We start from the raw sequence: 26,019 nt of genomic DNA on the forward strand, positions 1-26,019 counted from the left end.
CAGCGTAGTAAAGCTGATGGGGAATTTTTTGATGGAAAACGTTTTCATCAGAAGTTGCCCATTTAAAGAAGCCAAAACTTTTCACAGGAAAGGGGGGCCAGTCTCGACAAATTTTTCCACTCGACTAAAAAGTTCTGAAATTGTCAAAACGACTTTTCATTTCAAAATTTAAGATTGCTATAATTTTAAAAATACAACAAAATGGTAAAAATCGCGGCAGTGTTGAGCACCCACAGGGAGACTGCTTGATATTCAGTGGACACATTCCTAAAAAGCCAGTGCATATTTAAAAAATAGCCAGACATCTGTGCCTCACTGCAACTTTCCTTTGCAGTGAACGCTGACACCAGGAACAGCTGTTTAAGGAAAGGTATAATTCCAAACACACTCTCTAGTGACTGAGTGAGTGTCATTCTTGGCAGGAGATGGGACTGAGCAGTTATTAGCTGGTCTGTTAGAAAAATCACAAGAGTAGAACCCAGGAAATTCTGAGTTCTAATGCTGGGTACTCATTTGCTTTTCGGCTTTGGGCAAAGCACAATCTTGGGACGAGTCGGGAGAGTTTTGTGCACTTGTCTCCCATAGGGAGCTGGGCAAATGCTTCAGCGTGATCAGCTTCTATGATTTCACTCGCTGTGCTGCAAAATAAAAAAGCTTGGTGCTGAAAATGCCCCAGCTCTCTTGGTCCTCCCAAGGTTATTCATCTGCTCCCCAGTCACATCCCTCCTGTTTGTGCATTTTAGGAACGTCTCCAGGAAACGGTGAAAAACAAACAAAATCCCATGCGCTTTCCCAAGGAGGCACCTGGGCACAATGGAGTGTTTAAAAAGCAGCATAAGCCTTTACAGTTACACACACTTTAAGGTGCCTTTGCCCTGCCAGAGAGATATAAAATGGCCTTTGTGTAAATCAGAATGAAGTTCAGTGCAAGACGCCTTCTTCAAAGTGTGCAGAGGATTAAAAAAAAAAGGGCTCTTTCAACAGAGCCTTGGAGTTTTGCTGATCAAAGTTACACTAAAAACTGCAGCAAAGAGCAGCTCGAGACGGGAAACATACTTGCGGCTTATGGGAAGTTTATCTCTGCACAGATCTACAGCAACAAAACAAGATGAAGAGCCACTTTCAGAATCTCAGGTACAGTCTAACAAGAGTGAACAAGACTCACTAATCAGGTTCTATCTACTGTATTTATCAGAGCAGGATACTTCCATCTTTTCAGGCCTTCCCAGTGCAGCAGAGTCAAATAATGGGCAGAGAAGAGAAGCCGAGATCTCTCTCAGTGTGGTGCAAAAAGACCCATTAGCGTGATGGACGATTAAACAGACATTTCATAATGTCAAGCTCAGTGCAGTTCCGTGGCATGGCTTGGATTTCCTCACGGGCTGGTGCTCATTGAGCAGATATTCTGCGAGTGTGTCATACCATTTCATTTTGCTTCTTCGCACATTTTTGCAATCAATGGGACAAATCATGTGCCCAGATGGTGGTGTTGAGCGCACGCAGCACGAAAACAGCCATTTCACAACAGATGGTGACGAGAAACTGAAATGCACTAAATTATACTACTAATAATAAAAAAGAATTGGAAAAGAGAGGGAGAAGATGATTTACGAAGCTCCAGTTTTCACTGTGACTATAACTGATGTGTTAATTACTAGTGTTGATGAGTCAGAGATGTGACGGCCTGGATACCATTCCAGTGGGAATCTCACTTTGAACAAACATGCCACAGGTGAGAAGTCCGAAGAGTCAGATTTTCAAAGGTGCTTAGGCATCTACGGACACAGATAGGTACCTAGTGTTGTCTTCAAAAACGCCTAAGCTAATTGGGCCCCCAACTCCCAGAGAAATCAATGGGAATTAGACGAGTAACGTGCTATAAGCCTTTTAGAAATCCCACTAAGCACCCATCCGCATCTTTAGGTGCCTTAAATACCTTTGAAAAATTAATGCCCATCCTCATTGGAGTACTGTGAGGGCTCCTGTACTGAGGTGTGTTATATGCTCAGGTACTAAAGTGGGGAGTGCCACAGAAATGTCAATATTACCAACTAAATTCTGTTTCTGTTGGAGTTAATGACAAAGTTCCCATTGATTCGATGGGAGCAAGTTTGGACCCCACCGGAAGGGGCCCATGAGCCTGCAAGCAAAGGGAATAGTAACGAATGATGATAATAGTTCTTGTCAGCCATAGCTTTTGAAGCACTTTACAAAGGAAGTCAGCACCATTATCCCCATTTGACAGATGGGGAAACTGAGGCATAGAGAATCTGAACCATCTTCCCTACCAATCTGAAATGGATCCTGGGTTCTACTGTAAGGCAACTAGCCCCAACCTTCTGGGACACTGCACCATTTCACTAGGCCAAGGCAAGACTGTGATTACCCTATTGCTGACCACCACTTCCTGTCCCGTTACACCAGTGCTAACCCATCAGGGAGTGTATCCTAAGTACAACTGTGGGTTAGATCATGCACACACTGAATGGAAAATGGGCAGCCACAATGCACTGGGGCTCAGTATTAAGGGGGCTAGGGAAAGAGGTTACCCGTTACAAAAGGCTGAAATTACAGTGCTGATATCTGCACCAGTGGTTAATAGCACAAGAGGAGACTAAGACATGAGGCATCAGAAGCTTTGAGACTGCTGAGCCTCCCACTTCTGCCATCCAGAGTTAGGGGTTCAATCATGCACTCTGGTCCCCATACAGCAAAACACTTAAGAACATCATGTGGTTTTAACGTTGAGCAAGGCGGGTGATTTCATATGCTTAAAGTTAAGCATGTGCTGAAGCGCTCTGATAGATTGGGAACAAAGTGCTCGACATCTTGCAGGATCGAGCCCATAAAGCAATTTCGCAGTCACTCAGGCTCATATTAGGGCTGGTGCAGGGTGACATTGTGTCACGGACTTGGGTGGTGTTATGCTGACTCATGCCAAATGAAAACCTGCCTCTCATTTTTGTAGTATCATAGAATCATAGAACATCAGGGTTGGAAGGGACCTCAGGAGGTCATCTAGTCCCACCCCCTGCTCAAAGCAGGACCGATCCCCAACTAAATCAGTATTCCCAATTTGTAAAGCCATTCAGCACAAAATTCATGGAGTTAAAGGTTCTTAGAATCGTAGAGTATCAGGATTGGAAGGGACCTTAGGAGGTCATCTAGTCCAACCCCCTGCTCAAAGCAGGACCAATCCCCAATTTTTGCCCCAGATCCCAAATGGCCCCCTCGAGGATTGAATTCACAACCGTAGGTTTAGGAGGCCAATGCTCAAACCACTGAGCTATCCCTCCCCTCCTTCACATGTATGTGACTAAATGCCTGTCTACAAGAGGAAACTGACCACAACTGCTTTTGTAGAGTAGTTTATGTCACAATAGCTATTCTGGTCAGTTTCTCCCTGTACACAAGTCCTTATTCTCACTGTTTAAGACTTTAAGTGGTCTGCAGGGATTGTTGTATCTTTCAGACTGGTTGCACTTGTATCTCTTGAGAGATCAATTAAATGGACAAACTTGAACTCACAAAGACCACAAACATTTGCTTTTCCAATGAAGCTACCTAAAGGTCTAAACTGCAATTTAATTAAATTAAACCCTGCATTTAATCATAAAAAGCCATTCATCATCACATGGGTCCAAGCACAAATGTTGTGCCTCATGTTTAATCTCCCTCTTTTCCATTCATATTCGTTTTCAGAATATTAAGGACATTTCAACCTGGTTTTGCAATTAATTCCTCCCCCCAACAGCCTCCCCCACAAAACACTAAACCTTTGTTTGCATTTTGACCAAACCTTTTCCTCTGGGAATCTCAAAGTACTTCACAATTAACGTCACAATGTTCTCAGAGGAAGGCAAATATTACCAACTGCATTTACTGAAGGGGAAACTGAGGCAGAAGGAGTAACTTGTCTAGCATCGCACAGTGAATCACTGGAAGAATGAACACTAACACTCAGGAGCACACAAACCCTGGGCTCCTTCTCAATCCACTCGCCCATTCTTCCTACAGTTCTGATCTAGGCTCTGATCCTGGAATCAGGTCCCCAGAGAGAAAAATTCAATTACAGCATCAGACCCCTAAGAGGACAGGCCCCCATTTAGTATGGCTGAATCACACATTGTTTCTTACAGTCTGAAGCAGTGTCCAGATAGAAAAGAAAAAGCACCTCAGTCTTAAATCCCAGTTTAGTGTAATTCTAAATAAATATTCATAAAAATAAACAAGCCAATCTTGCTCGAAGGCAGATGCTCATGTCAGTTACAGTCTATATAAATGGGGATTTATGAGCAACAATTTCCAAAGCTCCTAAGTCATTTAGGAGCACAAGCCCCATTTTTAAAAAGTGACTTCAGCACTTAAGGCTGAGATTCTCAGAGGTATTTAGACACCTAGCTCCCACTGAAATCACATTTTGGGTACTTATCCAATTAGTCCTTTCCAGCCACACTCTAATATAATAAAACAACGATAATATTGCAGCACTTTTTATCAGCAGATCTTCACTTCACAGAGGAGGTCAGTATCATTATCTCCATTTTACAGATGGGAAAGCTGAGGCAGGGGGCAGTGACGTGACTTGCCTGCGGTCACCCAGCAGGCCAGTGGCGGAGCCAGGAATAGCATATGACCAGTGGACAGCATGCCCATCCTTTCCTCTGCAGCATGTTGCCCAACTCAACTACTCTAAATCACGTTTACTCGTGATTAAGAAGAGCCCTGGGACTGGGATTCGCAAAGAGGTTAAAGGCTAGAAACATGCATACACACATCTAGGCACAACAGCAGGGCAAACTTCCAGCACCCTTACTCATCCCTTAATGTAGCACAAGAGTTATTCCCAGAGCAACGGGCATGGCTTGATTCTCATTTACAGTAATGCCCCTTCCCATCACTGTGGCTCTCCAAGGAGGCAAGTAAATGTAACATATGCTCATTTGAAATCCCCATTTGCACCAGAACAGTGCAAAGTGGTCTTAGTGAACTGAGCATCAGACATAGGGTGCAACTGGTCTACAAGTAACCATCATAGGACAGCCCCCAACTGTTTGCTGAAACAAAACCGGATTCCTCCTTCTGAAGGTAAAAATAAAACCACAACCAAAATCCACTCTATATAATAGGGGGAAACTTCAGTTCTGTGCTTGGGAGCTTCAAAATGGCCTATCCAATGTTTCTGAAAATGTGCATTTGCTCCCCGGGGAATGCACCCTGCTTGGCACGTTTCAGAGTGAAGTTTTATGGCTATTTTTAAACTCCTAAAGATGGGGGGGAGGGGTAATGAAAAATCAGAGACAGCCTCTGATCAGAGTTCGATTCCATGCATCTGAAGAAGTGGGGTTTTTTACCCACGAAAGCTTATGCCCAAATAAATCTGTTAGTCTTTAGGGTGCCACCGGATTCCTTGTTGTTTTTGTGGACACAGACTAACACGGCTACCCCTCTGATACTATCTTCGAAGACAGAGATTTCTGCCACCAGGATAACTTTGGAACATACGGCCGCTCCCCAAAGCTCTTGGTTACTATCTCCTACAAGAGGAGTGAGCCTCTTTCCTGGAAAGCTTGTGCCAGGGCTGGGCCGGGCCAGCTAACTCCACCAGCCAAGCCAATGAAAACTCATTTGTGACACATAAAGGACAGCCGCTCCAACGTTACCGTAAAGCTATGAAAATCTGTACTGAGTTGCTATAAAGTGGGCTGTCATCAGATCAGTCTGCTCTGCTGACCTAAGATGACAGTTTCGTCAGCAGAAAGAATTACAAATTGGTTACTGTTAAATGTACTTTGAGACAAATAGCAGTGGGCCGTAGGGCTGCCTGTAATGAACCGCGGCTTCAAGCTGAGTTTCAGGACTGAAGAAATCACAAGAGGGAATTCATGTCTGCAAAGCATGTGCAGCTTCTGCAAACTTTAAAGAGCACCTCCCACCCACAAGAATGCCTTATTTTACGTTAAAAGAAAAGGAGTACTTGTGGCACCTTAGAGACTAACCAATTTATTTGAGCATAAGCTTTCGTGAGCTACAGCTCACACATCCAATGAAGTGAGCTGTAGCTCACGAAAGCTTATGCTCAAATAAATTGGTTAGTCTCTAAGGTGCCACAAGTACTCCTTTTCTTTTTGAGAATACAGACTAACACGGCTGTTACTCTGAAACCTTATTTTACGTTGACGTACTTACTGGCATCTGTGCAAAGGAACTAGAGGTCACTTGCATTTGCCAGTAGTTGGTTGGCAGTTTTTTTAGCCCTGATCCTGCAGTCGATTGCTCATGGGCAGACTCCAGAACCTGTTGCCATAACTGGGACTTCAAGGAAAGCCAGAGACAACCTGCCAATCCCTTTACCGATACACTTGCCATTCCCGTTTCAAGGCAAGCGGAGCAGTGAGTAACGAACAGGGAGCTTTCATCTGCATCCAGAACATTTTACTAAATACATTAAAAAACAAAGAAGCCAGACGTGACTCAATAACTCCTGCCAATTTCTGGGTTTAACTCCCAGTTATTTGCCAAACCCTGTTAGTACCTTTAAAATAAACGTTTGTTTTCCCTGCTTTTCCCTTGTTACAATCACTGCAACCTTCGAAATAAGGATGATACTCTATTAGAGAGCCAGTGCGACCCACTGGATTAGGAGATCTGTTCCTAGCTCTGTCCTCGACCTGCTGGATGACCTGGGGCAAATCACTTAATTGCCCCGTGGCTTGTTTTCCCTCCCACCCTTTGTCTATTTTGATTGTAAGCTCTTCAGGGCAAAAACTCTCTCCCTATGGGTTCGTACCACACTCAGCACAAAGGGTTCTACTATAATACAAATCCTAATAATATGTTTGCTTGACATCTTCCTGAATTCGGTCAGTGTGGTCTTGGAAGCCGTATTTGTTTACAAGTATCTCCGGACCGCACATTCGTTACTTTCTCCTGAGAGGGCGGGAAGTATTACTATCTTTGTTTTACAGCTAGGGTATTGAGAGATTAAGTGAATCGCCCAAGGTCAGGTGAGAAGCCTACTGCAGCGCCAGGCACAGAACTCAGATCTCCTGAATCCCAGTCCAGTACATTAACCATAAACTCAGTCTATCAGTTGTGAAGGAAGTTCATAATATTGATTCCGGCAGGTCCTGCCAACATAAAAATATGTCACTTACCAAGCAAGCCTAACCTAAAAAAATGCACATCTCCCAGCTTTCCAACAGGGTGGCACCTGAGTAATCCTGCAGAAACCTAACATTCCCTCCCCAATCAATACCTATGTAGCTCGGGTGGTAAAACCACCACCACCATGTGCGTAATTGTGATGGGAATGCATGAGAAAAATCGGCTGGTTTCTTCTTAATATTTCATGCCCAAAAACATTTGGTCACTTTGACTGCAAAAGGTGAGACAGAGAATAAAGCCAGCTCCTTGGAGACAAGGATGGAAGGTCATACTGCTCAGTGCGTCAAATGCGGTATTGCCGGGCATTTCCATGGCCCTGATCGCGCCCCCCCCACCCCACCCCCCACTGGCAGGACATCTGTCTCAACAGGTGTTTCCTGGTCAAGCAACTCTTACTACCAAGGTCTATTAGTATTTAAAGCCTTTAATATATAATGTTGGGGTATGTAAGGGTTAAGTAAAGACCTGGGTAGCCGCTATCATGGTAATAGGGAGGGAGGCACATGCAAGCACTGATTCTTCGCTTGATAAAGCTGCTGTCCTTTTCCCTTCCCTTCTGCTTGTTAAGGATAGATAAGCCTTGCAGTTGCTTGAGAAATATGGTTGTCTGAAGGATCTTTGTGTGAAGAAGTGTTATCTCCCCTCTCCCAGCTACATAAACGAGCTCAGGGTCACGGCCCCTTCCCAGGATGACCAGATGTCCCGATTTTAAACGGACAGTCCCGATTTTTGGGTCTTTTTCTTATATAGGCTCCTATTACCCCCCACCCCGTATCCCGATTTTTCACACTTGCTGTTTGGTCACCCTACCTCTTCCTCCCTCCCCCGGGAAGTGCTGATTAAGGGAACTTGTGGCTACAATTACTGCAAAGAAAGGTATCTTCAAGGTAAAGACATGTCTGTACAATATGCTTAATGCTGTAAACGGTAAACAGGGTAGGGTATAATTATATTCAGTATATAACTATTAATATTCATTATATGGGCGTTCATATTATTAAATAAAGGTTTTGGGGGCGCTGTAGTAAACGTGGGTATTTACATATGAACTTAGATAAAAGAGTGTGACGTGATTAACTCAGGGCTTACTCGACAACTGGGTCGAGGGGAACAAGTACTGCAATAAAGAAGTCCGTTTACTCAATAAGCCTCTGGGTCAGCCTGCTCCTTCTTTCCATCTCTAACATATACAGACTAACACGGCTGTTACTCTGAAACATATAAGTGCTGTCTCTGGGGGAAGGGCAACCTGCGTCTTAACACCTTGTCACAAGCAAGTACAATCGTTACCATTAGAAGTGGCAGTTGTATCAGGTTAGCATCCTGAGGGGATGAGAACATGGAGCTCGCCGCTTTCCCTATACAAAGCCCAGCCAATGCAGCCTTAAGACAACTCCAGAATCTTTTGTTTCCATTCCCTTTGGTAATTCCTATTTATTTGTATCGGAGTAATGCCTAAAGACCCCAGTAAAAAATCAGGGACACATATTTAGCTACTGGGGTGTCTGTCGTGCTGACCACTGCTGTCCAGGGTGCCTGCCAGCCTGTGGGTTTGGGGTGCCATCAAATTCACCATTATCCTCCATTGCTCTGGTGCAAATTAGCACTAGCAATAATACTCACCTTTCATCTAGCGCTTTTCATCAGTAGACCTCAAAGTGCTTTACAAAGGAGGTCAGTATCGTTTGTGCCCATTTTACAGACAGGGAAACTGAGGCAGGGAGGTGACATGACTTGCTGAAGGACACCAGCATGGCAGTAGCAGAGTTAGGCATAGAGGCACTTCCCCGGGAGACTCTTCTCTCTGACTCTAAGCCCCTCTCCCTACAGGGGCACTTAGCTCAGGGAATGCTTAAAGGGGTCCTGGACAGAGATAATACAAACCCCCAGTTTGTGGCAATTAGCCCCAGTAACATATTCCTCAGCCTCAGGGGCAGCCCCTCCCCAGCCACCCAGGGGGCTCCAGCCCCCAGCGCAGGGGGGCTCCAGGGCCCAAAGGCAGGGGGCAGCCCCACCCCACCCAGCCAGGCATGAGACACAGCCCGGCAGGGAGGAGAAGCCCCGGTACCCCAGTCCCTGCAACGCGTCTCCCTCCCAATCAGGCAGCTCAGCCCCATGGCCCGGCCCCGGCAGCTGCTCCCCCAGGCCGGCGCCTCGGCAGCCCCCAGTGCAGCCTGAGACCCCACCCCCGGGCCCCGCCGTCTGCTCGCCGCCTACAGCACAGCGCCCCCCGGGGCGGGCACAGCCCGGCCCCCGCTGCCCGATCCGGGCAGCTCCTACCGCGGTCCCTTCCCCGCTGCCCCCCAGCCCCTGGCTCCTCCGACCCCCGGGTCCGCCCCAGCCCCCGATCCCCGGGGGTCCCCCAGCCCCTGGCTCCTCCGATCCCCGGGTCCCCCCAGCCCCCGAGGCTGCTCCGATCTCCGGGTCCCCTCCGAACCCCGGGTCCCCGCAGCCCCCGATCTCCGGGGGTCCCCCAGACTCCGATCCCCGGGGGTGCTCCGACCTCCGGGGCCCCCCAACCCTTGTCTCCCCCGATCCCCGGATCCGCTCCGAATCCCGGGTCCCCCCCAGCCCCCGATCCCCAGGGGTCCCCCAGGCTCCGATCCTTGGGGGTCCCCCCAGCCCCCGATCCCCGGGGCTGCTCCGATCTCCGGGTCCCCCCAACCCCTGTCTCCTCCGATCTCCGGAGCACCCCCAGCCCCCGGGGCTCTCTCGAAGCCCGGCTCCCCAATCCCCTTCAGCCTCTGGCTCCTCCGATCTCCGGGTCCCCTCAGCGCCCGACGCCCAGGTCGCTCCGATCCATGGGGCTCCCCCCCACCCCGACTCCCCTGGTCTCCCCGCCAAACCCCAGAACCCCCTGAGCTCCCGACCCCTGGGGGCCCCGATCCCCGGGGCTCCCAACCCCGGCTTCCTGACCTCCGGGCTCCCCTTAACCCCGGCTCCTCGGTCTCCCCCCCACAACCCCAGCAGCCCCCTCAATCCCCGTCTCCCCACGACCCGGGCTCCCCGGGCTCCCCCGGCCCCGGCTCCTCCGCTTGCAGCGGCCCCGGCCCCGGTTTTTCTCTTTATCATAAATATATAAATTATGCTAATTAAGACCATTGCATATTCACCGAACCGGGTCCCCCCCGCCCCCCCTGCCCGCCCCACCGCACCCCCTCTCCCGGGCCCCGCACTCACCGCGCCGGCAGCCGCTCGCCCCCCGCTCGGGCCGGGGCTCCGAGCCGCTTTTTTGCTGGGAATAATTAACAATTCATCTCACAGCAGCGGAGCGGAGTCTGCTGCACACAAAGGGGGGGGGATGGAGGCGGCAGCCCCCCCACTCCGCCTGCCCAGCCCAGCCCTTGCACCGAGATCCCCGGGGCTCTGCGCCGGGCCACCCCCGCTTGCAGCCGCCTCAGCCCCGGGCCCCCGCTGGGGGAGTTGCGGCGGGGGAAGGGGATTTTTTTGGTTACTTGGATTTTTTTTAGCTGCTGCGTCATGAACATAATTTATGCAAAGGCCTTTGCCGCATCCCGCAGGCTGCAGAGCTGGCCGCGGCCTCGAGGGGGCGCAGGGACCCCCCCTCCTGTAACAACCCTCCCTCCGCCCCCCAAATCTCCCTGTATAACCCCCCCCCACCACCACCACCACCCCAACCTGAAAAGTGCCCCTTTGGTATCAGACACTTTGCGTTTCCCCTCCCAGCACTTGGCAAACATGAGCTGGTTCATGACGCCCAGTGGGGGGAATCTCAGGCCTGGGTGGGAGGGGGGTGTGTGAAACCACTGCCCCCCATCAAGGTCATACAGCAAGTCACCACCGGCAGAGCCGGGCGAAGTAGGCCTGACTTGCTGATTCGTTCCTCCCCCTCTCCCTTCAACTAGCTCATCAAAACCCTAATGCAGCATTTCATAATAATAAATTAATACATTAAGAATAGTATTCACATGAGCCACCTGGGGACAGGACAAAGGACTCTGACTGTTTCCTCACCTTATCTGGCTCTCTCAGGGGGCATAGCTTGGACCTGGAAATCTGCACGTCACTAAGGTTGCCTCCCATCCAGGTGTTCCCAGGATCGTTCCTTTTTCGAATCTGACAGCCGCTGTCAGGGTCCTCAGTGCACACTGCCAGCAGTCCAGCGTTACCGGATCAGGATCTTCCCGGATGTCCTGGTTTTTGTACCTCAGAGCTAGCAACCCTCCCTCCCTCCCTTCTTATAAAAGCAAAACTATACCGTACCATGAAAACTGTTCCAAGGGGCCAGCCCAGTTAGCAGTCGGGGGTCAGGGTGTCTGTTAAGGGCACTGGAAACCTTGAAGATATACGTTAAAGCAGGGGTTTGGCTAGGAGAGGAATAGCACAGTTATTGCAGGTCCCTTCCGCACTTTGCAAGAGTAATGTTGCAAGAGCTAATGGTACTGTTACTCTCAACACTAGTACTCTCCAAGCACAGAAGGCAAAGAAGCCTGCATGCCATACTAACTGTGGTTCTTATCATCCGTTCCTGAAGTCAATCAGAGGACCCCTAGTGGGACCAGAAGCAGCTTGTGGCCTGGCTGTCCCTCCACTTGGAGCCCTACAAGGCCTGACTATTATAGTTCTGGAGCCAACTTCATGATCATTACCCAAAAGAACCACAGTAGTCGCTCTCTCTCTATTTATATAGACTGATCAAGTATCCTACACATGGTTAACAATATAGTAAAAAAGAACAGGAGGACTTGAGGCACCTTAGAGACTAACCAATTTATTTGCGCGTAACCTTTCATGAGCTACAGCTCACTTCATCGGATGCATGCAGTGGAAAATACAGTGGGGAGATTTATATACACAGAGAACATGAAACAATGGGTGTTACCATACACACTGTAACAAGAATATAGTAAAAACATCCTGATTGGTTAATAACTTAGATTGGTTAATAATTAAAGCACAGGGTGTTTTAATATCATATGCTGCAAAGCACTGCAGGAGACACATTAAAGAACTACTTGCGGCTCCTCAACCTTGTCTGAGTATCACTGTTGTACCATTATTTATAAGGCCATCCTGGCTGGCCTCTTGAACCTACCTACAGGCCTAAATGCCCCGAGGCAGACCTGTGCTCATACACGCTTTGATTTCCAACACAGCGAGTGCTGTTGGAGAGATCTGTGCGTGTACTTAAAAAGCCTGGTGAAGAGAATAAAATGTATCAACTCCTCGCAAGCAATGCAGTCCCGAGGAAATTAAACATTGTGCATCATTGGGATTGTTCAGTCTGGAGAAGAGACGGCTGAGAGGGGACATGATAACAGTTTTCAAATACATAAAAGGTTGTTACAAGGAGGAGAGAGAAAAATTGCTCTTCTTAACCTCTGAGGATAGGACAAGAAGCAATGAGCTTAAATTACAGCAAGAGTGGTTTAGGTTGGACTTGAGGAAAAACTTCTTAACTGTCAGGGTGGTTAAGCACTGGAATAAATTGCCTAGGGAGGCTGTGGAATCTCCATTGTTGCAGATTTTTAAGAGCAGCTTAGACAAACACCTGTCAGGGATGGTCTAGATAATACTTAGTCCTGCCATGAGTGTAAGCGACGGGACTAGATGACCTCTCAAGGTCACTTTGAGTTCTATGCTTCTATGACATGTGCCTGCCAAACAACCCTGCATTCCTTAGCTGTCCAGGTTACTTGCTTTCTCCTAGGGCTTGAGACAAAGTTCTTGAAGTCAGTAGAATGAGTCACATTGACTTCAAGGATTTTGGAGCTAGACCCTAGGGATTAATAGTTGTTGGGATAAGGAATTGGGTTGTTAACTCAGTGCATTGCTATAGCTTGGCTCAGCCCAGTGCTTAGGCTGCAAACCTGAGACTTGGGTTCAACATCCACCCACCTCTGCTACAGGCTTTATGTGTAACCTTGGGCAAGTCTCCTTGCTGTGAGCCTCAGTAATAGTAACTGACCTCACAGAGGTATTGTGTAATACATTGAAGATTGTGGCATGTTTACAGTAATGGTGACCATATAAGCACCTTAGTAAAATAGCAAGCTACCTCTAATCCACATGGAGCCAAATTCATTCTTAATGTTACTTCACAGTCATTCAATTTAGGTGTGAATTTTGACTTTGAGACTGCATGCTATATGAGGCAGGGACTGTCTTTATTTGTTTTGCTCAGCAACAAGGGCATCATCAAGTGAATAGATAATAATCATACTCAGGAAAGTGATGCACTGATTACTTTTATTGAAGTGGCAATATATATATATATATATATATATATATATATATATATATATATATATATATATATATATATATAAAAGACGACTTTCTGGATTCTATTGAGCACCTGTATTTTATGAGTGTGATCATTCAGGAAACTTTTGTCCAGTTCACTTCAAATTTTGTACAAGAATTCTACCTCCATTTCAGATCTAACCTACCAATTTTGAGGCAGATAAAAGGAACACAAAGATCTCTTTTAACTGAATACCTCATTAAAAGCACAGATGCAATATTTGCGGTTTTTCAAAACAAGCCAACTTATGGACCAATTACAGCTAGTTTTGACTCGTTACAAAAGAACACAAAGTATATTATTATCTTGCACTGTGCATGTTTTAAAATGTGTAATTGGATAAATTATAAGTTCTTTCTTATCTTTAAGCAGAAGTAAGGGGGAGAAGGCATGTCTCAGTTGCTGGTGCCTCTTAAAAACAAACAACAAATGGTCCGATGAAGAATTATTTTTACCTCATTCTTTCACATCTAGGATCAATTAGAAAGAATTACAGCTTCTGTTTCTCTTCACAGAGAAGCTATTGGATTAATTTTAAATTGTTGCCTTAAAATGCACCTTTCTGAGTTCACCATAAGATATTCAAACTGTGCCTCTAAAATACATTTCAGGATATATGTGAATTTATATATATCACAACTTACAAGAGATGCATTCATTTTTTAAAATGTGTAAATACTATTTGTAATTTTTTTGGGGGCTACCCTTTATTCTGCATCCTATTTCTGTATACAAAAATGTTTCTCGAATGAAAATAAGCTAAACTAGACTATCCCATCTCTACTGGCATAACATGATATTTAGTACTAATTAGTAACAAATCTGTTTTGTAGAGGAACTCAGTAAACATGATATTATGTAAGCAATTCTTTCTGAGGTCCTGATTCAAGAAAGCACTTAAATACATTGACTTCAACAGGAGTTAAGGATGGATTTAAAATTAAGCACACGCTTACATGGCTTCCTGAATTGAGGCTTGATCCAGATGTTAATACCAATGCACAGATATTAACAAATGCACAACCAATGGTGACAACATTTTTTAAAATAACCAAATCAGTTATGTTAAAATGGCTCTGCTTCAGTACAGCTATTTGAGACTCTGCAGTACAATTCTGTTGAGAATCTGGTTTGCATATGCTGTACCGTGATTATGAATATTTAAATACTTCCATCTAGTTGAATTTCAGACTCATTTACATACATTGGCATACTATTAATATAATACATATGGGGAAAGGGTACACATTGCATTTTTAATTTATTTTGAAGATGAATTGATTTTGCGAGTTCCAGAACTATTTCTTTGGAAAACAGCTTGTTTAGAGGGGGAAAAAAATTATATTCATATGTTTGATAAGAATAGCTGGCGGGAATAAAATTCTGTCTGTCTGATCATTGTCAAATGCCCTTTCCTCCAGTGCCTTCTCTGGCCACAGGAACGCATGACAGAGGACCAAATTAATATTTTACCTCTCTTGTCTTTTCCTTTCTCGCTGACTTAAGGATTTAGCTTCCCTATCCACACACAGCACTGGACCAGATCAGTGTTTGCACCTGACTATGTGGTCTCTGACATATCTCACTCTCTACAGAAAGGCCTTCAGTTCCACAAATGATGACTATCATGCCATAAACCGATTTCCCTCAGAGGTTCTGGGGAGGCCTACCTTCCCCGCCAGCACAAAATCCAAGCAACAGAAAACCAGCATTTCTGTTTGATTTATCAAAACACAAAGATCCCATGGGTTTACGCACTTTTGCTATTTCAGCACATGCTTCAGTGCTTTGCTGGATAGGGAGGGATTTAAGCAGATGCTTCAAGTTAAGCACGTGCTTAATGCTTTGCTGAATCAAGCCCTTCTCAGTTTTCTCCTCTAGGGCAGTAAATAGGATCAGGATTTTGCACTGCAGTTTCAGATACTTCCCTACTTCATTGGTTTTGAGGCTTAGCTTACTCATGTGCGGTGAAACTCTCACTCTATTGCCATCAATGACAAAACTCCCACTGATTTAAATGGAGCTAGAATTTTGCCCTTTGTCCTTTGGAAGTAGGAGGTGCCATAAGGCAATGGACAATTAATTTGTATTGTTATAATTATTTTTACACTAATTAGGGGCCTAATTCTGCATGGTACTGAGTATCCTCAACTCCTTTTAACCTTCAACTACTCACATGAGTAAAGATACACTCATGGCTGTTTGCAGGGGCAGGGATTTCACAGGCATGATTTTCTTTCTTTCAAGTAGAAACAACAGAAACAGTCCAATTCAGTGTCACTGTTCGCCAGTGTTAAATATTATCCAGTAAAGTAGATAAGTAACTCTAGCTCAGGTCTGGACTTATCCTTTGCCAAAACCAAACGGAACCTATACTCATCTATTTTGCATTTTATTTGTATTGTATCATCATTGTGCTAGGAAAACTGTCCCGTTGCCATTTGGAATTACCCAGGGCAGGAAGCATGGTCCTCTGGCACACAGCTAAATGTTCAAAAGTAGACTCTGATTTTAAGTGCTTCAGTTTTTCAAAACCCTTTGGGCCTGATTTATAGGGCGGGTGACATCAGTTGGAGTCTGAACATCAGGCTCAAAGTTTATCAATTTGGCTACTCAAAACAAACCAACCAAATCAAAAACCCCTCCAAAAGAATGCACGCTTTCCCTTTTCCTGTATAATGAAATCTGGCAAGCAGAAACAGGATTAATAACATACGCTCTTTCAAATAAATTGGGGTTCGATCCTTCCAGGTGATGAGCTCTCTCACTAATCTCAGTGTGCATAGGGGGCACTCATCACTTTCAACTCTAATCAGCACCTTGCAGGATTGGGCCCTCACAGAGAGACGACAGAACTCAGTCACCATTTCAGAAACCGTTTCCTAGTATCCGAAAGGAAAACGACCTGCCACTTCTCCTGATGGAGATGCTCATTCCTTCTTTCGCCCTCGCTCTTTCTTGCCGCTTACATTTTTAACACTGTAAAACTGGGGCTATTTTATACAGGCAGCTTTCAAGCTATCTACACAGATCTCTCCTCCACTTTAAAGGGTAAATATTTTTTTATAGTTCCTGTACAGTAACAAGGTGAAGAACATTTTATGCTCATAAATTATTTATAAAGCCCTCACAGGCATAGCAACTGATGTGCATATTCATCAGTAGCCATGTACATTATTCATGAGAAGTTCACTTAAACAGTGAGAAAGCAATGCAATTGTTGATTGAGATGCCTAAGAATTAGCTTGATAAAAGGTGTGTGCGTGGCGGAGTGGGGGCTTTCACCCCAAAGCAAACTGCATCAGGAAAGTTTGCATATAAGAGTCAAGACAGAAAGTGGCATTTTTTTTACTCATGCCCAAAATATAAAATATTTATCTGTTTTTGTACTTGTACAAAATCTTGTATTTATCAAGACAGAAAGTGGCATTTTTTTTACTCATGCCCACAATATAAAATATTTATCTGTTTTTGTACTTGTACAAAATCTTGTACTTATCAAGATTTGTACTTGTGGCATCTAATAGTCATATTAAGGGAGAATAGTTACAAGCCCTTTATTTCACCTACCCCTGGGCCTCTGACTATAAATTCTGTTCTAGCATCTTTGACTTTGTGACTATCAGACCAGAGTTATGATAACAGGTAGGCGCACAATAGCTGATCCTCAGAGCACATGGTATGTTTCAGTTCTCTAGGTTTTGAAGGTGCTGAGCTTTCTCATGTCCCAAGGTTCATCTCAGTGTGATCAAGACCCAACACAGACAGCATTTAAGTGCATGTTTAAGTTTAAACACATGAGGAATCCCACTGATGGTAACAGGACTCTGCGTGTGCTTAACTGCTTCGTTGGATCAGGAGCACAAAAGAGGAGCAGCCTTATGGATAAAGGAGGACCTGATCCAAAGCCCACTGAACTCAACTGGGACTCTGTCCATTCATTGACTTCAGTGGGCACTGGATCAGGCCTTAAGCACTCAGAACCAAAGGATCTGGGTCTCAGGCCTCAATTCAGCAAAGTACAGCTGGTGCTTAAGTGCTTTGGTGAATGAGGGCCTAATTCAATTCGGCAAGGGTGCTCTGGACCATACATAAGAAGCAGCATGGAAGAAAACATAGAGATATTTCTGGGAGATGCAGACAAGTGCATAATCAAGGCTTTGGACACGGAAGCTGGGAGAAGAGATAAGAACTGGCTGAATGGTTGGTATTGAGAGTCCACCTTTCCTGGCATGTTGCAGTTCTTTAGCTTGACTATAACAAAACCAAACTGGAGGGACCTTATGATATAGCTGTGGTCATCTGGGACCATTTGAAAGGAGCTTCTCTCTCCTAGATCATTTGATTATCATTTGTATTACAGCTCCCAATTGTTCCTTTCCACCAGGCCACTGACTCACGCTCGTACATAACCCCAGAAGTCTTGGTGCCAAATGCTTGAATTCAGAGCCACTGTGGATGCAGAATATCTAAGCAACGCCTACAGAACTCAACTGCTATACTGCAGTGTGGCCACTCTCCTTTGTGATAGGCTACCTCGAAGGCAGTGATCCAAGGTTTCAGTTAATGCTGTAGGATGGACCCGCCCTTTGAAAAATTCCAATGTGGACCAAAAATTGTTGCATTTCTGCAAACATGGGCCTGTTGTTAGTGAGAAGCGGAGAGGAGGCGTGAATCAAAGAGGCATCATCTCCTAGCGGCCCCTACTGAGACTGTGTTGTTGTGGATAAAGGGGCATAGCTGGGCAGAGACTGGCTGGGGAATAGCTGCTTCCCATGGGATGCTCACCCTCAAAACATTCAGGATTTCATAGATTATAAGGCCAGAAAGGACAATTATGATAATCTAGTCTGACCTCCTATATAACTCAGAAGAACCTCCCACAATAATTTCTGCATCACGCCCATAACTTCTGCTTGAGCAATAGCTTATCACTGAGCAAGACATCCAATCTTGACAAAGACTGCAAAGGATGGAGAAACTACCATGTCCCTAAGTAAGTTGTTCCAATAATTAATTACCTTCACAGTTAAAAATTTGCCTGTGTACGATCACATTGATGCAAGTGTGTTCCACCTCTGGGTTCTGCAATCACCTTATAAAGAGGGGTTGGGGACATTTATGTGTGTGTGTGTGTGGGGTCACAGTTCCTGAGTGAGTCCCATGAGGGTGTATGACAGGCGCCTGGGGAACCAACTTCCTGTTATAACAACGAAGAGGATATGTTTTAAAATAACTAACATATCCTAAAGCTCAGGACAAAATAACTAATAAAGCATTAGCTGGTGCTAATGAACAGAACTTACTGCCTGATGAAATTTTACCAGCCTTAAGCCTTAATTAAATTTAAAAATATTTGGAGGTTATCAGCTGTTTCCATTGATCTTTTATGCATGAACTTAGAAACGGCTGCTTTTTCTACGTCCAATTCAGAAGGAAAAAAAAAAAGGAAGGTTACATGGATATTTTTTTTTCAGATTTGCTCAACTGCCTGTTTACAGCCCTGTTCTATACCCAGGGTTCAGGCTTTCTATGCTCCAAAGAGGAGTACCCCAAGATTGGGTGTAAATGAAAAGGTTGCATTAGCCAATTGGGGTAGAATTCATTAGTAACAATATTTAGCACTTTCCCTCTTCAAAGCTCTTGACAAACATTGAAGGATTACGCTTCATAACCTCATTTTACGGTGATCCTGTCCCTGTTCTCCTTATAGGGAAAGCGAAGCACAAATTCATAGACTGTAAGCCCAGAAAAAAAGAACAGGAGGACTTGTGGCACCTTAGAGACTAACAAATTTATTATAGCATAAGCTTTCGTGAGCTACAGCTCACTTCATCGGATGCATTCAGTGGAAAATACAGCCCAGAAAGAATCTTTACGATCATCTTGTCCGACCTCCTGTATAACACAGGCCAGAGAATTTCAGCCAGTGATTCTTGCATCAAGCCTGTATCTTGTGGCTGAGCCAGAGCCTATTATTTAGAGTCATCCTGTCTTGATTTAAAGACTTCACCGGATGGAGAATCAGCCTCATTCCCTTGGAAAGTTATTCCAATGGTTAATTAGCCTATTTAATATGTACACCTTAATTCTAGCCTGAAAATATCTAGGTTCAGTTTCTAGCCATTGGAGCTTGTTATGCCTTTGTCTGCTTGATTAAAGAGCCCTCTACTATCAAAAATCTTATCACATGTTGGTACTTATAGGGGGAGAAGGAAGACCCCCCACTCTCCTCCTTGGCTGGGATAAGAGGTGGCTGCCCCACTCCTACCCTTGGCTGGGATAAGCAGCCCCCCAAAGTTGCCCCTCCTTTTCTTGGCTAGAATAAGCAGCTCCCCTCCACTACTTGGCTGGGATAAGCAGCCTGCCCAAAGCCCCCATTCATACATGGAATAAGCAGCCTCCCCCCCCCCCGCTTGACTGGGATAAGCAGCCCCCCCCGGCTCCCCCTCCCCTCCTTGGCTGGGATAAGCAGCCCCCCCCCGCCCCCGGGCTCCCCCTCTCCTCCTTGACTGGGATAAGCAGCTCCCCCCGCCGCCTCCCCTCCCCTCGGCTGGGATAAGCAGCCCCCCCGGCTCCCCCCCCCTTGGCTGGGATAAGCGGCCCCCCCCCGGCTCCCCCTCCCCTCCTTGGCTGGGATAAGCGGCCCCCCCCCGGCTCCTTGGCTGGAATAAGCGGCCCCCCCCCCGGCTCCCCCTCTCCTCCTTGGCTGGGATAAGCAGCCCCCACCGCAGGAACTTGGGAGTCCGGGGCGGGGCTAACTACTCCCTCCCCCAGCAGGGGCTCATCGTTCGGAACGGGGGTAGCCCCGCCCCTGCCCAAACACGCCCAGGCCACGCCCCCCATGACCCCTCTCTCTTTCCCTCCCGCAGCCCCCGGCGCGGCGTCGTTACGTCATGACGCCGCGCGGCGAACGTAAGACGTCATCTCCCCTCCTCTCCCCCGCCCCCTTCCCAGCGCCGCAGTGACAATAACAAGGAAGTGAGCGGAGCGGACGGGTCCGGAACCGGCCGCAGCGAGTCCCCGAGCCCGAGCCGAACCCCGCGCCGCCATGAACAGCAAAGGCAAGGGCGGGGGGAGGAGCCCGGGGCCCCTCTCCGCCAGTCGGCGGGCCCCGGGCCCCGGGCCGCGGCCCCTTCAGAGCGGGCGTCGCCGTCGGTTACCGTGAGGCCGAGCCCGTGATGGGCGGGGAGTCCTGGCCAGTGGGAGCGCGGCGGGGGGCGGGGGCTCGGTTTCCATGGCGCCGCACGCCTGGGCCTAGTCGTTAACCCCTTGGGTGCCGCGCGGCCGCTGTGTGGGGGGCGGGCTCCGAGGCCCGGGTGCTTCCCAGGCGGGGGGGGCGGCTGGCGTGAGTGGGGAGGGTGAGAGCATCGTGGGGACGGGAGGGGGAGGGGTGCGCATCGTGGGGACGGGAGGGGGAGGGGTGCGCATCGTGGGGACGGGAGGGGGAGGAGAGGAAGGGGTGCAGGGGGGAGGAGGAGGAGGAGAAGGGGTGCTCTCCAAGGGGGAGGGATGTGCCCCATGAGGAGGGGGAGGGGTGGTGTTTTTTTTGGGAGGTGGATGCCTGTCCCAGCTAAGTGGCAGTGGTGGTAGCTGTAGGAGCCGGTAGTCATGGATCAAGGTAGGGCAGTTGTGAGGGCACCAGGGGCGGGTGGGGGCTGGAGGTGGTTGGGACAAGAGGGTGAGGGCAGTTGTGGCGGCTCCTTGTCGTCTTGAAGAAGCAGGGAGCCTGAGGCGTTGGTGGAAGGCCTATATTTAACGGTTAGCTCAACAGTTCAGTGCCTGAACCTTGATTTGCTAACTCGGAATCCCTAAACTGTGTCACGAGGTCTCCCTTTAGACGCTTCCTGTAAGAGAGCTGCAGTGTCTGCGGGATGGCGCTGTGCCAGGGCAGCATCCTGGAGGTGGATATGCCAGTCATGGGGGAGGGAGGCTGTTGGGGGTCGTGGTGGGGTCTACGCCATTGATGGGTGTCACTTTAGGGGTTAATGCACATTTGTATAACTCCAGTTGATCGGGTTCATAATTTGCCTCGAGTAATGTGAGCTGCTCTGGCTTTTCCCAAGGGATCACAATCTTTAAATCGCTTCAAGAATCTTGGTTACTTGCCATTAACAAAGCTTCTTCTTTTCTCTGAATTTTCCTTGGGGCAGTGGCTCCCTCTAGTTTTGGATGCTCTCCTGGGGCTGGGGCACTCTGGGGATGAGCATCTTATAAAAGCTTGACTAGAACTCAAGTTACAAACCCTCCAAGGTCCCTATATTTCCCCCCCTCTTTAATGCTGTGTTGAATCTGTAACTCTCATAGAAACATTGATATTGGCATTAGGTGTGATAGAGCTTTTAACAATCATTACAAGAGTCCTGCTTTGACCTGATGGTGACGCCTTAAAGCCACATCTCCTTTCCATTGCTAGCTATCTTACATGCAGCTGGAAAAACACACAGAAATTATTTATCTTAAACACATGATGTTGACCTGATGAGAAAAACAAACTGTAGAGCTAACTGCGGTAAAGATTAATAGTAATTCCTTCAAAATTTCACCAAGATATTAAGCAGGACTTCCTATTGGCCTTCACTTTAAGAGCAATGCTACTGTACAACTACTTACTTTTGATACATTAAGATGCATGTCGCTTTAATGGAATGTCAACTTTTGAATGAATTAATAAAGGGGTAAGGAAGAGTAATTAGCGTAGGAGAGCCTGGGATTGGGAGCAGGCCCTCTCTTATTCTGGGGACAATATCCGTTTCTCACTTCAGTGTGTATTATGCCCCCTCTCTTTTGTTGAAACCAAGTTATCTTTTCTGTGAACTCTGCTTTCTGCGACTTGAGGCACATGGAGTGACAGTGTTTAATTGTAAACATTAAGATAATTAATAGATGCTCTCTGGAAATTGCACTTATAACAACCTATCACTAGCTTCAAATGATACAGGATCTAGTACTGTTGATGTCCCAGTAATTGTCGTAGATCTGTGGCAGAGAGTCAAAATTTTGTGATGCTAGTCTAAGGAGTGGAATGCCCAACTCTGAATAAGCAACTCTGCACAGGAAGGTAATTTAACTTTGCAGTAGCCTCGTTCCTTTAAAGGATTTTAATAGTACAGAAATTATTTTTTGCTTTAAATTCTGACCAGAGTGCAAGTATTGCCTGAACATGACTGAGTGGACTTTACTCAGTACCTGACACAGCTGCATTCCCTTCCCTCTTACGTCCTCTGCCTCTGGCTATGTGTGTAAAAACATCCATGATTTCAATCCCTTGTGGTCCCCTCTCTCTGATCCCTAAAGAAGGGGCTTTCCATAAACTCAACTTCCTGTCCCATTTCCATAATGGCAATTCAGTTAACATTCTCTTAATTCTCTTCTGCTTCTTAGGTCAATATCCGACACAGCCATCCTACCCAGTGCAACCTCCTGGTAATCCTTCTGTGTACCCACAGACAATACCTCTTCCTCAAGCGCCACCTTATACTGATGCACCTCCTGCTTACTCTGAGGTACGCAAGATGTTCCTTTTGTGTTCTTGCTCTGCACCTGAAAAGTAAACTTGAACTGGTTACAAATGAATACTTAATACCTGCATTTGTTAGCCTGGAATGACCATTTGCACCTCCCAAGACTGGGCAGCAATCAGTCTGGCAGCTCTGTCTAGTGAGAAATCTGCTGAGTTAGGGCATGCCATTCTGACTACTAATTAGAAAAGCATGCTCTATGCACTTTGGAAGCTGTTTCAGGTTTCAAAATCCTTCTCTCTCTCTCTCTCTCTCTCTCCCCCACCTTCAGAAATCAGTAAAGCATTAGATAATAGCTTTGGCTAAATGCTCAAGCATAACATTGAGTAAAAACGAATCGACATTGCTGTCTGACAGAGGCTTCATGTATGGATACAAACAACATGTCTGTTCTGAAATGGGAAAAAATACTTGTTTTGTGATCTGGCTGAAATCCACAAATAACATTTCCTTTCCCAAATCCATTTAAAATGCCAGAAACTTTAGTCAAAGCTTCCCTTGGAGTTGCCACTAGAGCTAACCTGCGTAGGCAAAAGCCAATAAGATGGTTCTCCTGGACCGATTCTGGCAGACAATCGAGAAGCACTGTGCCTCAAAGTGGCATAATCTGAACAAACTCCTCTCTCCTTCCAGATGGAGTTGTGCTTTCAGGGAAGGGAATGGGACTACCTCTGTACTTGGGGGAGGGTGGCAGCCCTATGACATACTATCAGAGCTTTGAGAGAGAATCTGCATAAATGGTTCTGGGGCGAGGAAAATCTTGTAACTTCCTTGTGTTTCTTGTTCTAGCTCTATCGTCCAAGCTTTGTGCATCCAGGGGCTGCCACTGTACCTACTGTGTCTGCTGCATATCCTGGTACTTCTCTGTACCTACCCATGGCACAGTCTGTGGCTGTTGGCCCAATGGGCTCTTCAGTTCCAATGGCATATTATCCTGTCGGTCCCGTCTACCCTCCTGGGTCAACTGTCCTTGTTGAAGGTGGTTTTGATGCCGGAGCAAGGTTTGGGGCTGGTGCTACTGGTAGTGTTCCTGTAAGTATAAATGTATTGTGGAAACCCTGTATGTCTCACTTTCAGAGTCACATGGGAGGCTGACAGCATAGGCAATAGAGGCTATTCCTCAACCTCTAAGCATTTATCAGAAGGTGCTTGTGTCCCTGTTTAGGAACAATCAGCTACTAGGACAGAACCGGTGTGAGCGACCTGTGCTTGTAGAGCTCGTGATGTTCTGCTGCCGTCTTTTTCTGCCATCACGCCTCTACTTGGCTTTCGGGTGGATAAAAAAAGCCAAGGCGGCATTCATAGTTTTAATTCTGTCCTGTCCCGTTGCCTCACCCATTCTGTCCTTCTATGAATGGAGCAGCGACGACTCCTCTACTGGTTCAAACCAGGTGATCAGGGTGTTGCCCATCTGTTTGTGTACTATTACGGGTGATCGCAGTTAAGTAGATAACTGTGGGTGCACTGATGGTAATTATTATTCTGTGTTACAAAAGGGAGTGCCTGGTTCACTGTAATCCAAGACATGGAGGTTGCCCTCTGATCCTCTTACGTAATCCTCTCTTTGTTTTTCAGCCACCCCCTCCTGGCTGCCCTCCCAATGCAGCTCAGCTGGCAGCCATGCAGGGTGCCAATGTGTTAGTGACGCAACGGAAGGGAAGCTACTTCATGGGGGGCTCGGATGGTGGCTACACTATCTGGTGAACACAGAGGCGATGTTTGTGTAAGGAAAGACATCACATACTGTCAGCACTTCTCACAATGTAACTGCTTTAGTCATATTAACCTGAAGTTGCAGTTTAGACACATAACGGTGGGGTGTCTTCCTGGTGCCCAACCCTTCAGGCACTTTTAAAATTTAATAAGAAACCATGTAATGGTAGCAGTGCCTCTATTAAAGAGGGGTTAATTCATGAAATGAATGTGAGCTAAGCAGCCCCACAGATCTTCCTTTAATTCCACTGGAGTAATACTGCAGCACTGTCTCTTGGCTTTTATTAATCAACTGTCTATAACTTGTGGGGGGTGGGAGGAGAAGGGTCGGAAAGAAATCTGACTTCAAAGTATCAAACTATAATTCTTGCAGCTCAATCTCAAATCTATTGCTTATCAATAGGAGTGAGATTCATGCATCCTCTTTCTCCTTCCATAGAATCAATGGTGCTGGATAGAAAGCCAGCACATTAATTTCTCTGGTGGCCAAATAGGGCTTTTTTTTCCCTCGCGACTTCACAGTAGAATGGATCCCTTGAAGCACTCTCTGTGCTCACATTCACTCTTCATTTTTCTCCAGGAAGGTATGCAGCTTGGGTATGACATGGGATGTTCTTTTGATACATTCCCAGTAGCGTTGGGACTCCTTTGCACGTTGAGTCTAATCAAAGCCATGCTTTGGTGCCTGAAACACAGTGCAACTCCTGTTCGAACGTTTCATTAAATGCAAACTAGACTTTTAAAACTACAGCTTAATAACAAAATCACATTTTTAAAAGCAACTTGGTGTCTTGACAGCAAAACTTAAGGATATTACTCAGAACAGAGAGATGGGTTTCCATCTGTGCTTGAGTGTGTAGCAACTGTCAATCAACACAGGTTAGCTTGGTGAATGGCTTGTTTTATGAATGCATCCTTTTAAAAATGACTTGAGTATAATGAAGTCTTATTAGGGTTAAGAAGAATATTTCAGGGATCCTCAATCTTTTGGTTTTTGTTTTATGAAGAAAAAAATCAGATTTGGTGAATATATTTTATCTTGAGGTTTCAGTTGAATCTAAATCTCTGTATTCTATGTTGTGTTCAACCGTACAACTGACTGTTCTGGAAGTTCAGCATTATGTCTCTCTCTGTATACACTGTGGTGCACTTAACTTGTGGATTTTTTTTTATACTAAAAAAAGTAGAATAAAGACTATTTTGAAAATTTGAATAAAGTGACAAAGTTGCATTAGACCTCACAAAGAACTCCTGACTGTTACTCAGCTCAGTCGTTAGTTGTTTTTTTTTGTTTTTGTTTTAAAGGCTTGCATCTTTCCTGCCTTCTTGCAAACTTCATCTTAAACAGGT

At 46.2% G+C, this 26,019-nt stretch overlaps 2 protein-coding genes across 2 annotated transcripts in view; one reads left to right on the top strand and one right to left on the bottom strand.

The window, feature by feature from the left end:
* Positions 1-10,597, bottom strand: part of POU6F1 (POU class 6 homeobox 1) — a 32,574-nt gene extending 21,977 nt beyond the window's left edge. Inside the window, exon 1 of the mRNA XM_084609892.1 lies at positions 10,348-10,597. The gene's annotated coding sequence lies outside the window, so the exon portion shown is untranslated. The remainder of the gene's footprint in view (positions 1-10,347) is intronic.
* A 9,745-nt stretch (positions 10,598-20,342) lies between these two features.
* On the top strand, positions 20,343-25,934 carry DAZAP2 (DAZ associated protein 2). The gene is made up of 4 exons (XM_084610635.1): positions 20,343-20,499; positions 22,820-22,941; positions 23,746-23,988; positions 24,532-25,934. Exons 1-4 carry the CDS (start codon positions 20,487-20,489, stop codon positions 24,658-24,660), a joined length of 507 nt encoding a protein of 168 aa, XP_084466761.1. The 5' UTR covers positions 20,343-20,486; the 3' UTR covers positions 24,661-25,934.
* The last annotated feature ends 85 nt before the right edge of the window (positions 25,935-26,019 follow it).

The sequence above is a fragment of the Lepidochelys olivacea genome, assembly GCF_965140295.1.
Source record: "Lepidochelys olivacea isolate rLepOli2 genome assembly, chromosome: 20".
NCBI classification, from domain to species: domain Eukaryota; kingdom Metazoa; phylum Chordata; order Testudines; family Cheloniidae; genus Lepidochelys; species Lepidochelys olivacea.

Bases quoted from the DNA above. Each gene is read 5' to 3' on its own strand.
- DAZAP2 (XM_084610635.1), top strand. The intron at 22,942-23,745 runs GTACGCAAGATG...TTCTTGTTCTAG, and splicing joins CACCTCCTGCTTACTCTGAG to CTCTATCGTCCAAGCTTTGT. The intron at 23,989-24,531 runs GTAAGTATAAAT...TTTGTTTTTCAG, and splicing joins GTGCTACTGGTAGTGTTCCT to CCACCCCCTCCTGGCTGCCC.